The following is a 16,102-nucleotide window of genomic DNA, read 5'->3' on the forward strand; positions in this document are numbered from 1 at the left end:
GTCTAATCATCAATACAAGTTTAGAACTACTAAATTTTATAAAATTTATAATACCTGAAATGGTGATGTGCAAATGTTATAATTATTTTTTCCATATGTTTGCATTCTTCATTTTGCTAGCATCTGCAGATGAACAGGTTGATGACTAGTTTATCTAATTGATAATGCCCGTTTGGCTGGTGCATGAGCTCGCACACAAGAGTCATTGGCCTACTGGTAGATACATCCATGGGGCACGTCTTTCTATATGTGCACCGCAAAGTTGACCAAATGAACCATCTATCTAGCTTCGCATGAGCACAATGAAGTTTACAGAATTCACATATCTTTGTTCCTCACGAGATCAGAGCTACGCAGAAGCTTGTTGTATTTGTGTAGCATGTCAAGCACTCCCGACGTCTCACATGCCTATATTGTTAGAAATGGAACACACAAAGATTTTTCTTTCTTAAAGAGATCTATTTTCTCGCTACAAACAAGTGACCACCCTGCGACACACACCTCCTGGCTTCCTCAAATGCACTGTATTTATAGTGTTCCCATAGATTAGAAGCTTCTTTTTCAATGGGGCCATGGGCTAATTAATTTGACTCATCAAAAGAGGTGTCAATTTACCCGCAAAAAAGGAGGTGTCAATTGTATTTTACACTGAGAAAAATCATTAACTACTAGGCTTCAATGTAGGGAAAGAGACAAGCAGAATCAACTGCTGCTTTGAATTCTTGCCGTGGCAGGCGTGGGTTCGAAACCCACATCGCTCGCATCAATAATAGGCCTTGGAATTGAAGAGGCTCCCCTAAAAAAAAAGAAGAGGAGGATTGGACCTTATAAAAGGCCATCCACCCTGGTCTCTCTCCTCCACTTCGGATCTTACTGCAGCCTGCGTCCATCTTGTGACTTTACAGCCACTGATAGGTGGGGCCGGATTCACACGTCAGTGACCGTAAAGTCACTGACTTTGAGTGAGTCGGGGGATCCCTCTCCGGCTAGCAACAGGCCGTCGACATCAAGTTCAAGGTACACCGAGCTGTTTATTTTAATTTTTACTTGCCTCTCTCGGTCTACTACTAGTATCCTCCGTCACAATCGAGGTGTCATTGATCTCTTGAAATGAACAACTGCACGCTAGTTGCCCATTCGTTAGATCTTTGGATATATATTGGTTAGATTGGTAATTGTCGGTCAAATTTTTTTTCCATTTTCGGTCAAAAAAATAGATTGCTAATTGTTCATCATTTTTCTTGCGGAAAAGAATTGCTCATCTAGAGGACGATTCTCTTGTTAGTTGTCATATGTTCTCGCAACAGAAACTAAGAAACTGTATAGAATTTATTTTTTTAAATCTCATTTTGTATATACACATAAAGAAATTGCGAGATAGTCCAAATCGCTATATATAGGTATTGGTCAACCGTTGTTGCTGTAGAATTCTCTTCTTTCTTCTTGTACAACCTGTTGGAATTGTTGACGTTTTTTTGTGGACTGTACTATAGCCTAAATAAAAAGCTCGACGAAATAACTTGTCTGAAAATTGGTGATGTTTGGTATGCTTTTTCAGAATGTATATCTTCGTGAAGAACCCCACCAGCAGGACAATCTGCCTCAAGGTTCAGTCATCAGATACCCTGTGCACTGTCAAGGCAAAGATTCAGGAACAACACTTCCTTGCCTTTGATGGGAAGAAGCTAGAGGACAACCTTACATTGGCTGATTATGACATCCAGCATGGATCCATGCTTGACCTCCAAGAAAAGATGCAAATTTATGTAAAGGAGACTCTAGCAGATAGGACCATTATTCTTGAGGTTGACAGCTTAGATACTATTGGCAACGTGAAGGCTAAGATGGAAGATAAAGATGGCTTTCTCAAGGGCCAGCAGTGCCTCATCTTTGGCAGCAAACAGTTGGAGGACGAGCGCACCTTGGCAGACCATAACGTTTTGAAGGATTCCACCCTTCTCCTTGTCCTCCACCCGTCTCTGCCGAGAGGTACGACAATGCACATCTACGTGCAGAAAGTTGAGGGAAAAGGAAAACCCATCACTCTGGAGGTTGAGAGCCATGATACCATCAATGTTGTCAAGATGAAGATCTCTGAGAAAGACGGCACTCGCCCAATACAGTGTCGCCTCATGTTTGATTGCACGGTGCTGAAGGATTACCGCACCCTGGCAGACTATGGCATTGAGAGGGGGGATACCCTTGATTTCTTCATGTGCCTTTGTGGGTGTTGAGATGGATGACATGGTCATTCATTCAACGATCTGAGTGTTGCTGCAGTACTTTTCTTTCCAGTGTCCTTGTTTTATCAGTCAAACTGTTGCTACTTGCAGCGGTCTTCTTTCCGGTGGCATGCATGTTATCAGTAAAACTATCCTTGCAGTAGGTTAATGTGTTCCTCTGAAAAAGGAGCTCCTTGCTCTAGTACCTGTCTTTATTTCCTTCTTTAATTATATATGCCCTGCACATGGTACTGATAGTACGCACTGTCATTATTGTTAGAGTTAATTAACACATCTTCTCGCCCGTGACAAAAACACCGAAAAAAGACACTGTTTCACTATTTCATCTTCTCTGATGCTTGGAATTGTATATACTTTGATCACCACAAAAAAGACATTGTATAGAAACAAGATGTACAAATATAATGTATTTGAGATGCTATTTTCTAGTCAACCACCACTAAATCTCTGTATAGAAACAAGATGTGCAACATTCGCAAATGTTATAACCATTTTACCTCACACACCATTTAAATTAGTCACAGTTCAAATATAATGTATTTGAGTCATACAAACTTGTACGTACTAGTTAATTTTCCTTATGGTACATGGTTACACATGGGCCGTACGTCCATGCAATGCAAGAAACAGAAAGGAAGCAAATCAAGGCGAGATACCGAACCTATTTCCCAACATTTTAGGCAAACAATTTAGTCCATGTTGGCGCCTATGTGTCGTGTTTCTAACAAAAAGGATCTATACGAAAATAAAGATTGAGAGAGATTTTGTCCCGAAGCTGGGGGGCAAAACAGACTTAACGGAATCCAAATGCAGATTCTTTGCTTGGACGCTCGCTTGGACGCTCGCATATGGAAAGATCCTCACAGGCGGACAACTTGGCGATCAGGGGTTGGCAACATAAGTCGATCTGCCAAACCATTTTGCATTTATGCCGGGACTGCAGCTTCATTCAACGCATGGAGCAACGCCACACCCAGCGTTGACGCCACCTCCCGATCCATCAACACCCATTGGGACCTCCTGCTCTGCGGCCTTTCCAAGAAGGAGAAGCACAAGGCAAGTGGGGACCTAATCTACACGTGGTGGGGAATTTGGAAGGAAAAGAGCCGTAGAATTTTTGAGGGAAGGCTATGCCGGCCCTTGAGGTGGCTTTTTTGATTTGAGGACGTTCAGAGTAGGGCCCGAGCATGCTCAATCGACCCGGGAGATTAGGCTCTCCTTGATTTGGCCTTTTTTTCTTTTACTCCCCCCCTTCTCTCTTGGGAACCCTTCTTGGGATCTCTTGAACTTAACTTAGAGTAAATTTCACAGTTGTGTCGTCGAACCACAGTTAACGAAAAACCGTTCACAGAACCACACATTTTGAGTCAAGTTGTCTCAGTCAGTCCGAAAACGAGTCGTTTGGCGGTTTTGCTTGATTTCTTACACGTGGGCCCACCTGTTGTACGCCACGTCGGCTCCAACCCGACCTGATCCGTTAGCCCGTGATTAAAGCCCCAGCCCCCTTCTCACTCCCGCAAGTTTTCGGGACCGACGTGGCGTCTGACAAGTGGGCCCCACCGTTAAAAAAATCAAGCATAACCACGAAACCACCCGGTTTCGAGCTGAGTGAGACAACTTGACTCAAAAGCGTGGTTCTGCGAAAAAAAATTCGTTAACTGTGGTTCAGCGATACAATTACCTCAGAAACTGTGGTTTTGCGAAATTTACTCGCATTTCTACCTTTCTAATCGAATTACGGAATTGACCTTTTCCCTAAAAAAACAGACTTAACTGGAGAAAAGATATGGTTTTGAGGGGCCTTGAAGCCCATTCCCAGGATCTGCTAATACGTCAAGCTCTCTCAATCGGCATTTCATTTCCAACCCAACCGCCAACAGGCAACAGCAGTGGAAAGGGCGACGGCGGCAGCTCTACGATTCGCTCTCCCCGGCGGCAAGATCAGCACATCCTCACGCTCATATCTGGTAGATGCCTCGCTCCCTTCACAGCTGCCTCCTTCCTCTCATGCCCAGTGCCGGTTTCCTTGCTTCCACAGTGTGCACTAACCTTGCACGCCAACTGCTCGACGTATTGCCTCCAGGTGGCGCCCTTGCACGTCTCCACCCCGCATTCATGTCTTCGCCTCGCTCTTCTTGCTCATATTTTCGCCTCGCTCTTCTTGGTTGCAGGTTGTACTCTGGACGATGGCAGATAAACGTGCCTGAACCGCTGCCTCTGCTCGCGCTCCCTAACGGCACCTTCTACAGCCTCCCCTGCACCAAGAACTTCCACTTCCCCGGCTGCGGCTTTGCTGGCTTTAAGAGCGCTTGTGGCAGCTGGCTCGTCTTTCCACGGGACGATGGATGCTTCTTGGTGAACCCTTTGTCCAGAGCCACAGTGACGCTCCCTGCTCTGTCCAGCGTTAGGATCTGTCCTCCTGATGCTGATCTGAGCCAGGTACCTGTGGACCCTCCTGTGTTCACATGGCTGCACATAAAGGACAAGACTCTTGACTTGCGCAAGCTAATGATGTGTTCGCCAAACCTCGTCGCTGCGTTCGTCAACCATCATGGTGTGGGTCAAATTCTAGTGTGCCAGCCATGGGCATCCTCGTGGTCAGTGCAAGCCAACGATACGTGTAAGGGGTTTGTTGACATGGCACTCTACCAGGGCAAGCTCTACACCCTTTCTCACCATGAGCACCTCTGTGTGGTGAACATCAGCCAGGACGAAACCACCTGGGATCCACAGGTTTTTCGGAATGAACAGGTCATCAAGGGTGATACCTTTTCTATACTAATGGAGGAAAAAAGAACCGGGGTCACTAAAAAGCTCTATCTGGTTGAATCACGTGGTGTGTTGCTAATGGTGTGCAGGGAGGTTTGCTGTACGTGGGTACTCGATAAGCTTGTGGCTGGACGAAACAAGTTTGAGGTGTTTGAAGCTGACTTCAAGCGGTCTCGGTGGGTCAATGTGATGACCCTAGGGGACGACCAGGTGCTTTTTCTAGGCCAAAGGTGTTCCAAGGCTGTACCTGTTTCTCAGTATGAGATGACAGGAGACCGCATCTTCTTCTTTGATGATGATGAGTATTACGATCGCTATACTTACGAGGGCGAGAATGCATCCATCGGCGTGTATGACATGAAAGACCAAGAGGTGTCCATCCTTTCAACAGTCTCTTGGAAGCGTGACGGGATGCGTCTGGCAACATGGCTATTCCCTCAGGACTGAAGTGAAAGTGTTTCTGGGAAATCTCTTCAGTGCAGCACTATATGTCTGGACGTGTTATAGTATTTATATGGTTACTAGGCAAGCTGCTGGATGCTGCTTTATATAAGGTGGTTAAGTTGTTAACTTTGTTATGATCTATCTGTGCAAGCTGGTCCATGCATCAACACTTACTATCTGACTTTTTGTGTGCAATGAGCAAGGGCTCGATGACTGAAGTTTGTGTTATGCTCGTCCTGTGAACATGTGATACTTTAGTATGATGAATTATGTGCTGGTGTGGTTTATCTTGATGCAGATACAGTTTTGTCGCCATCCTGCCGTTTTTCTCAAGAAACTGATAAGTATCAGCAATCGTGTTAAAACAAGTCTAGCTGTGTCTGAATTAATTGTTTTCATACTAGTGTTTATGACTGTTGAACCATTTCCTAGTTTGGTTTATTGGACTGGAGATTCAGTTTGCTGCCATCCTGTCTCAACAGGAAGACAAAATTGCTCTAAATTGACCAAGCATAATTAACAGATGTTCGGATCTCTAATGGATGTTCTAGTGCATTGAAATATATTGTCCGTTGTATTTGTCTTGGGTCCAAATGTCACTGACGTTACCCAGATAATTTGTGTAAACTCATGGAGCCAACTAGCTGTATGCAATGGAATAAAGTAACGACATTCATGGTGTCCTCTTTATACATCGAGTAGCTACTAGCTAGTGATATCACAGTCATGCATTTATGTCCCACTTACCTTGTAGGGTGATAACTTGTCCAGTTTATTTGCTCAAGTAAATTTGATTAGTTCAATCTTTTTAGTTCTCTAAAATTATTACATATTTGAGCCCCTGAAAGTTTTTGTCGATAAACAGCATTTAACTCCAATTTTTAGAGAAAACAGAACTAGATTTCATTTATCATGTGAGCCAGCTAATCAGCTGGTCACTAAGAAGCTAGGAAAGCCTTCAAGCCATACACCGGCCGGGGCTTTCGGGCCTCAAGACCGCACCGAATTTGGCATGTCCGCATGTTCATGTGAAATACGCTTACAATCTTAAGATAATCAAAGCTCTTTTGGTATATAATATTTTCCGCTGCCTCTGACTCCTAGAAAGCTGATGCACCACCAAGCTCTCATTCGTAACAATGTTTTTCTGTTTGAGCATGTGCAAGCAGGAGAGGGGCTCTTCACTGCTTCAGTATGCCTGAAGCGAAGTTACTAACTCACTCATACATCAAGAAATTTACAGAAATGGTGTAAACTGATACATTGTAGGGTCCATAAGGTCTCCAATTTATTCGCGCAAATCAACTCAATGATGATGTATATGTACTGTTTAATTCTCTCAAAGACATGGCCGTGGGGGGCGTGTAAACTCAATGATGAGAAGGAGTGAAGATGTATGACCTGCGAGGGCGCCTCCTCGAACCGAATGAGGTCATTAGCTTCGTCCAGAGACTTCATGATCAGGAAAGATCTTCGCGCTGCGCACCCCAGATAATCAACATTGAAGGTCAATGCATTGGTGTGGCATTTGGAGCAGTCCCGATGCCTAACATGCCTATGTCGTATATATTTGACGTGCGTGGAGAAATGAAACGAGGAAAGATTATAATTTATCTTTCTTAAAGATATTTTTTTTTCTCACACGAAGAGTAGCTAGAGAATGTATCCGTGAAGCAAGCGTGGGTTGGGGTTATGAGACTCCATTTTCTCCCTTATACATGGGCATACAGCCATACATTGATGGAAGCTCTTATCGTTTGCCTCGGTTCCACGCTTATTGCGTGAGAAAGTAAACCCCACAGCCATTGCGTCCAGCTACTATCCGCGGGCTCATAAAACAAAACCTCTAATTTTTTCTAGTAGTGCCCGACATGAATTGGTGTTTCCGGACTCAATGGTGTTAGGAAAATTGTAGGTCCAAATGAGCCAATTAACAATTCTACGATACTTGGGAGGTACCACAAGGTACCGCTACCTCCTATCCACCATTGATCTCATCGGCTTCCTAGATCGAAAACATGCAACAACGATGGCCATCAACGACCTGGCAAAGCGTTGTGCATCACGTCATGGCCTTTAGTCGGGATGAGAGGGGACGATGACGGAAGCTGTCCTGCCGTCGAGGATTTTTTTTCCTCCTGCCTCCCCTCGGCCGCCACTCTGCGCGCTTTCTCCTCGCCGCCACCGCCCTAGATCGGGCGAGCAGCAAAAGCGCCCGCGAGCCTTCAAGCCTTCAATTAGGGCCTGTTCGTTTTCAACGATCCCTGCAGGGATTGAGGGGGATCAAGGGGAAATTGAACTGAAATTTGACCATTCCCTGTCAATCCCCACCGGGAATGGATAACCGAACTAGCCCTTAACGGGAAGTAGGACCTGGCAAAGCGTTGTGCATGACTCGCTGGGATTCTCAGGTGGTCGGCCAGCCGCCTTGCACCATTGCCGTGGCCCGTGGCTGAAGCGAGAGGTTTTTTTTTGTTAGAACATGAGCAGTCGAAGCAGGAAGAAAGTAAGGGGCGAAATTACCTTTTTACCCTCGGTGACATGGTACCTCTTCAGCTCTTCTTAGCCGTTCGCCATTCACGTGAGGTACCATCCATTTCCAGCCTTAGATCTGAAACGACTTTTTAGAGATCTGAAACAATAGACGGCCGGCTGAGAATTTTCTTTCAAGTACTGTAGAACTAGCACCCATAAAACATTCTAGCGGCATGCAGCTTCACAAGTTGATCTTTTGGTATCACCGGAACTCAAGCACACCATCTAGCTAGTACGAAAATTATCTTGCGTGAATACAAATACATGGATTACTTTATACAGTTGCCCAATTTTTCAAATTTTACCAACAAAGGCAAAGTGAAATCCTCTGTTTTCTTAGGCCCTTTTCTTCTGCTTATGTCTATCCTCATCGCGTCGTTCTAATTTGAATCGATCACGTATCGCGGCAGAACTCAACTCAGATTGATATTCGATTAGATTTTTTATATTGGCATCGCTAGTTTGCACATACAAACTTTTTGTACCTTTCATGCTTGCTAAAGCATCTTCTGGATAATCTTGGGTTACTACTCACGAGCTTCCCGATGTCTCAAGCCTACAACGCAGCACACTGAGCAAGAGGAAGAATGAGGAATTTCCGTCTGTGGGCTAATAAAGTGACGATTTAGTCTCGAGCCACTTGACAGCAAAAGCCCGACAATTTTGTTTTGGAATCTGGAGCTTGGCGATTTTCTACGAGCTTGAGCATGACAATCCAGTAGGTAGCTCGGCTCGTTTCCACCGACTCATATTGGCTGAACAGATGAAGCACTCCTGACGCCTCACAAGCCCATTTCTATCGGCAAAGAAGTTTCATTTGGCTGTCTGCATTTCTCTCTCTCTCTCTCATAGAAAAAAGAGGACACCGGTACCCCCTCCCAACTTTCTCGTGCTCTCTCCCTCTCCCTCCTCTTTCCTTCTCTCCTTAAGTACGTGGGGCTGGAAAGTGTAATTAATACAAGAAATCAAATAACTATCCACCATATCTTTTTGGAGAGGTCTAATTGGTGGAGTTTCACTAGATATAATTAACCAAGAATTCCAACAGCCAAAATATGATCTGTTGAAAGAGAGCCTTTTGCTTCTTCTTTTTTTATGCCTTTTATTTTTATTCTGTTGACTTTTGATTTTATCTGCTTTAATTTTAGCTTGTAATTATAAAGTTTTATTTGCGGGGATCCTAGTTGGCACTTTGACCTGAGATAGCAAGATTCAAGCCTTGACCTATCAATGGATTTATTTTGCTACAACATTTATTTGTTATGTTAGTATATTTTTCTACAATGTTGGTCAAATTTTAATATTTTTAACTTAGGAATCTTATATTTGAAACGGAGGGAGTAGCAAATTAGTTTATGGGTGAATAACAAGCTATGGGCTGGCACGCATGTGCATTTATTTGGTATTCCCTATGTCCTATTTTAGTAGGCTTATTTCATTATTTTTTTTGACTAAGTGTTTTACCAAAACTTACTCTTGCAAAAATAAAATTCACAGATAGTACAAAAGTAACTATTGGTCAAAGGTTTGGTCAAAACAAATGTACACAGTAAAACAAAAAATCACACATAGTAATAAAGTAACTATTGGCCATGGGCATCAACCTCCTCCTGATCTGCCGTATCCAGGACTCCACACAACCGCTTGCTCGACACCGCTGCCTTGTGTCGTGCGATGGCAGCCTTCGGTATCAATTCGGATGTTACAAAAGTATTAGTCAAAACTCTAAGAAAAATGAAGAGATTTGTGACATCTTACAGTGCATCTTGGAGCCATGCACCAACAATGTGGATAGATTTGTATGCTTTTTTTTCACAACTAGTCGACGCCCCAGCGGAGAATCACGTGTAGAGGGCGAGGGGCAGAGGTGTAGCCGATGACACCTATATATTGCCGCAGGTGGCCACAAAAGTTCACATATAGTTAGGAGAGATCGACATGAAGGAGGCGCGGTGAGGACGGGAGACGAATAAGGATCAAGATGAGATCGAGACGAAGGCTGACTGCAACGATGAGAGCTAGATGGATTTATATTCACACGAAGGATATTGTTTTACATCTTACGATTTTGCTCTTTGATCTCATATGGTGCTCATGCCGATCCACATATACTGCTCATAGGATGGAGCAGTGCACATCAATCATAGGATACCATAAAAAAACTCTATGCAAAACTACGCAGCACCGCATCCTTGGATGTTCGTGCACAACAATTTCAGACATGAATCATGGATGATACTCGCACTAAATCATGTTCTTGGACGAGATCAAGATGTGCCATTGCACCGGATAATGCGTGCAGGATGTCGTTGCATCGAGTCACCATGGCAAGCATTCCCGATGTCTCATAGTCCTCCTACGCATATCTCACATGGAGAAATAGATTGGCAAAAATTTTATGCTGAAAGAGAAAGTTTGCTCATTGTTTGTGTAGCAGAGCACTAATATGATAGTAGGTGATCGAGCGAGACCACATGTACAACTAAGCGAAGGCACCGGGGCAAGAGGCCGGCTACCGTTCTCTTGTATACCCACCTTCTAAAGGCTGTTTACTTAAGTGAACCCGACTATTTAGTACTTCCTCCGATCTGTCCTTAAATATAGAAAACCTATCAACATGTATGACCGACTTAAATTAGTTTTATTGAATGCATAATAATATATATCTTTAGCCTGTTAGTATACTTATTTGATATACCAACATACAATTTTACATGCCTCCTATTACTGATGAATCTAGAGGCCGCGGGAGGGCAGCACTGCCTGAGTTCGACCTTTTTTCTCTTTTTTTTTTGATAGATGAGTTCGGCAAGCACGGGAGAAAGAAATTGGTACCGAGCAGAAAAGAGGCAGGAATTCTTCAGTTCTAATTAATTAATCGCTGAATGAACACGAGTGAAAAAAAATTAGACTAATGTTAGTTGTTGATTTTGGTTAGGTGGGCGTAATATTGAGGTGGGAATGGTTTGTGTACATTAGGTGGTAGTTTAAAAAAAGAAAATATTGGTGCCTTTATAAGTAATAGAAATTAATCCAACAACTTGATAATTTCCTACTTGGCAATCATGTCACCCAGTTCACCAAAACACAATTATTGTTTATGCACAACAGCAGTGCATGACCACTCTGCCATCTTTTTTTCAATATGAAACAACACATGGTGTTATTCATTGCCAAAGAGGTCAAGAAAATCTCATTGCCAAAGAGGTCGAGGGAACACGTTAGTTCAGGCCAAAGAACCTACTTAGACTCCAATAATTTCTGAATTTTCTGCTTGAAACATGTAATTAACTTCCCTAACTATTACAATTAATGTCATGCATAAATTCTCTAAAAAATAAGTGGAGTACATAAGCTATATCTCTCGAAAGTCGCTAACGTGTTAAGCAATGGTTACTGTCCTTTCGGATAGGAGGAACATTGGGTGGTCAAACCTTGCCGTCCTTGGAGTTGCTTCGCTAATATACTTTCCCTCGTATTTAGAACATAAACGCGCATAATAGATTTCCTGCTACCTCCAACTCCTACGCCATGTAATTTAAAGTACTCCAATGTGAAGTAGCAACTTAATTAGCTTTGATCTCTAATATATTTTTATCAGCAAGAACAGCATGAGAGCTGCTTAAGTATGTAGGAAAATGAAGGGAGCTATATATATGTTTTCCCAACCCTATCTATGGTACATCCACTATAAATATCCACCAAACTACAAGGACATACGTCTACATATATAATTATTACTTTTGTACATGTGCATTCATGGCATGCCCTATATATTGGCTAAATTCTGTTTCACTACTATTTCCCTATTGAAATTTTTTGATTCTCCAAATGGATCAACTAGTGTGAGAGGTGTGGTCATCATTCTTCACCTTTCAGGCTCCCAGCTGGTCACCTGCATGACCATATTTCCCCTGTAACGTAATGTGGCCAGGAAATTTTAACCCTACGCATTTACCATGCGCATGGCACTTGACACTGCTTAGCTTAGGGACCCTGCACATGACTCACATCTGTAGTTATGCATTAATTGAAGCGATTGCACAGGAGCACATTCAGTTCAGTCCCAAAGGAGTAGCCATATGTCGCTGGCTGCACCAAATCGAACCATCGATATGCAACAAAGGGAATAAAATCATATCACAAGAATGGCTGGCGGAGTGGTCATGCACTGCTTCAGGGGCGAGCCTAAACTCCCCTTCCGTGAACACGGTTTGTGAATGAAGAAAAATAAAAACAGTTGTCTTGTTAACATCATAGTCTCAACGTGCAGATTGTTGCAAAACTTGTCACTTGCCAGGTACTTGCTTTCACTTGTGTCAAGTATGACTAGCAACTTGGTTTGACCTAAAAATGAAAAATAAAGTTGAAAGAAATGAGCAAATTAAGCATTCACAAATGCACAATTATTATGTATGGAAGATTGCAAGAATTCATGCTAGCTTCACATATTGCCATGGTAACATTCATGCTGCAGTTAGAGACTATAGTTGTGTTTGTCCTAACCCTGAAACTGCAATCGGTAACAAATGTAATATTGAAACTTGTTCCACTGTGTGTAATTATCAACCTTTGTTCTGCCATGTGATGTATTGTCTTGAAGTGTCGCAATTTATATACATTATCGCTGCCAAACAGGCCGGTGACAAAAAATTGCTGGTGACTAATACATTGTTTTCGAGTATTCACAGAACCACACTTTTTGTGGCAGCTGTCTCAAAAAACCACAACTTTTGAGGCAGCTGGTTTCAGAAAACCCTAATCTTGATAATTAAGCTGGTTGATGGTGTTTCTGACAATGCGGGGCCACCAATCAGATGCCACGTCATCTTCACCGACCCGTTTTCGATGCCCGTTTTTGACTCCACGCTAGCTGCCTTTGCTCTAGTGACAGCTGGTGATGTCTTGGGTCGGGTAGAAACTGACGTGGCATCGAAAGCGGACGTCGAAAACATGTTGGGGAAGATGACGTGGCATCTGACTGGTGCCCCCCCGGGTCATCGGAAACGCCATCAACCAGCTTACTTATCGAGATTAAGGTTTTCTGAAACCAGTTGCACCAAAAGTTGTGGTTTCTTGAGATTATTACAAACAACCGTGATTTTGTGGGACAGCTGCCACAAAAAGTATGGTTCCGTAAAATTTACTCTTGTTTTTCTTACAGTGACTATCTAGTCGTAGGTATGTTGCATGGGGTCAGAGTCAAGGAAAGAAAAAAATGCATATGCGCAAACTGGTTATACGTTAGAATTCACCTTCAGGAATGCAATCAAAACAATTTCAGGCACAATCAAAGGAATTACATCCACCGCATGATATATATTTGCGTTATACCAATATTAATGTTTCAGAGAAACTCAGACATGCTACGTGTGACCGATAGGTAATGATTGAGAGTTTGAGACCGAGTCACTACAGTGAATTGCTCTGATAGCATTATTAATTACCAGTCACTAAACATGCGCGTGCTTCTTTACTGAGCATCATGGAACGGTCGACTGGAGCTTGTTCCGCATTCACATGGTCCTCACTTGTCGGTTGGAACACCATACTGTCGCAGTGCATGTGGGAGAGCAACACCCTCAATGCCCCTTCGGTAGTTTCACACCGAGAAATTCTTCCCATGCATCATTCAAAATCTAGCTCTTTTTTGACTTTTACCAACTAGTTGACATGAGCACTCCCGATTCCTCGCAAGCCTATCCAATTTAGATAGAGATGACAAAACACTCTCTTCTCAAAGAAAATGGGATAAGAAAGACTTCAGTACTCCCTCCGATCATAAATTTTTGTCGTCGTTTTAGTTCAAACTTGCACACTAATTAATGAACCCCATCGGAGCACGCCTACAGCTTTTGATCAAATGATCTTTTATCCGTGGCAAGGAGGAATCACTTGCAGCGAAAATTACGAAATATAACGTAAGTAGAATTAGGACCAGACGACAAATATATCATGTTGGCTCAATGTGAGTTAAGAATCTCATCTTCAATACAACTAATGATTGATAAAGTTGCTGGCATCTTTTTATTTAATTCGTATATGGCACTTGTTGCGTTCGAAAGGAAAGGGTGCTACGACATTCATATCGCAGCTTATCTATTCTGCAAGAAAATAAAATTGATTTAGCGTAGTCAGATTTGACTGACATGTATAGTTCAATTGAAACCCAACCCAGTTGTACTGTCAAATTAATAATTAGTTTGCTACCAGTGAGGACTGAGGACACGATCTTTCCAACCCAAAGGTGCTGAATTTTCATGCGACACTTTGATATACCGTACCTCTAAGGAATGCAGAGGAATATACTCCATCCCGAAATAAGTGAGGTGGACGGAGGGAGTATATTGTTCGCTTAGCATCGAGAGAACCCGCGTCCGCTCTTCCATGAGTTCTTAAAAGGGAAATAGTTGTTGGTCTTGACTTTGTCATGTTGTTTGCATTTCTGACGCCTTCCATGCCTACATTCCCAAGATGTTCTCGTTGGCATCTTAAGAAAAAATTGTGATAAGCCAAAACCAAGAAGCAACTAAACTTTGCAATGTACATGGTGTTGAGTACTGCCTGCACCTCTGCTTTTTATTGAGTAGAACAAGTCGAGAAGATACATAGGGGACAAACATGCCGATTTGCATTTGAATTTGATGCGTTCTCGTACACGAGATGCTCTTCCGGCCACTATTGGCACTACTTTGGTGCAAGATCTTGACAACTTGATGTACTAGCTCGTATTTTGCAATTACACGTATGCTTTTAGTTAGGCTAGAAGCCTGCTTTTACTTTCATTGAGGCTAAATCGCTAAGGCACTCTTACGGCAAAGCTATCGCAATCTAAGAGCAGTTTCATCAAGGGAAGAGCAGTTTGTCTGCACATTAATTATTTGATTAGTGCACAACGTACGTATTTCAATTTGGCTCCATCCTTTGGAACAAATCTGTTGAATGCTTCATACAAATTATGTACAAATGACAGAGCATGATACATATGACTATATGAGTTGGCCCGTCAGATTAATTAGCAATGACTTGTTTTCCGTGTGAAACTGCAGAACAGCTTGCAGTCATGGCGTCCGTCGGTCCACCAATGGATGGAGACTCTCCATGGTAAGAAATCCACATGAATACTGAAGCTTGACAAATTGTATTAAATCATCCCACATCGTTCGTCGAATCCATGGGGTGCCACTTCTTCCACCTGCTCATCTCTGGTAAAACCAAGCTCGTATTAAGCATGTTTTTTTTTGTTCGGCGGTGGATAATTTGGTCTAACGTGTTTATCAATTCCGATGCTTCACAAGTCTATGCATATCTAACTTGGAAAAAATAAAATGATGAATATATGTCATTAGATAGATGATATATAATACTATGTAGTTGTTTTCAAATGCACGCCAGGGCTAAATTGGATACATTCATACATATGTTTTCAGCATGAGCCAAAAAGCATGGGCCTGGGAGTTCTAAATCGAATGTTCTCTTATATATAGACACACACTTTGCATGGACATCTAAGAATAATAGCATTACATGTCCTCGACTTCCAACCAATCATGTTATATTGACAGAATTCACATCTCGATAACATGCTGCAACTATGCGGTCATGAACTTTTGCATCATTTAAAAACAATACGAGTTCGTTCCATCGACTCTACATGTTCTCCCAATGCCTCACATGCATATGGATATCTATCTCCAACTAATTAAGAAATTGGAACGGTGTAAAGAACTAGAAATATTATATTAGTCTTGTTTCAATTTCAATGGATGACTCCATGGTAGATTCTTTGAAGGCGGGGTTGAAGGTGCCAGTGGTTACATGTCTTATGGCCCGATGGGCGCAACTTTACATGGAGTTATTGCCTTCTGCCAGAGATGTAGGTGACGATGTTATATGCAAAGTGCGAGTCTGTGGTACCATGTCTGACGTGTTTGATGTAGTCCTGCACTGGGCACACTGGCACACTACCACCGTTGTGTGCAGCTTTATGAATTGGGCTTTTCTCTGTAGATCGGTCGGGACACCCGTGAAAAAATATGGTGTTAATTTTGTTTCAATCAAGTAGCATTAGCTCCAAATTTCAATTACTGACATCACACCTATGTGACAGA

General features: G+C 42.6%; 2 protein-coding genes across 2 annotated transcripts; both read left to right on the forward strand.

Moving 5' to 3' along the window:
- The first annotated feature begins 875 nt into the window (after positions 1 to 875).
- Positions 876 to 2,455, forward strand: LOC100838113 (polyubiquitin). Its single transcript, XM_003575781.3, has 2 exons — positions 876 to 1,017; positions 1,559 to 2,455. The coding sequence occupies exon 2, from the start codon at positions 1,560 to 1,562 to the stop codon at positions 2,232 to 2,234; it is 675 nt and encodes a 224-aa protein (XP_003575829.1). The 5' UTR covers positions 876 to 1,017; position 1,559; the 3' UTR covers positions 2,235 to 2,455.
- A 375-nt stretch (positions 2,456 to 2,830) lies between these two features.
- Positions 2,831 to 5,749, forward strand: LOC100837809. The gene is made up of 3 exons (XM_024454545.1): positions 2,831 to 2,847; positions 4,052 to 4,210; positions 4,415 to 5,749. Exons 1-3 carry the CDS (start codon positions 2,831 to 2,833, stop codon positions 5,457 to 5,459), a joined length of 1,221 nt encoding a protein of 406 aa, XP_024310313.1. The 3' UTR covers positions 5,460 to 5,749.
- The last annotated feature ends 10,353 nt before the right edge of the window (positions 5,750 to 16,102 follow it).

This window comes from Brachypodium distachyon, chromosome 4, assembly GCF_000005505.3.
Source record: "Brachypodium distachyon strain Bd21 chromosome 4, Brachypodium_distachyon_v3.0, whole genome shotgun sequence".
NCBI classification, from domain to species: Eukaryota; Viridiplantae; Streptophyta; class Magnoliopsida; order Poales; family Poaceae; genus Brachypodium; species Brachypodium distachyon.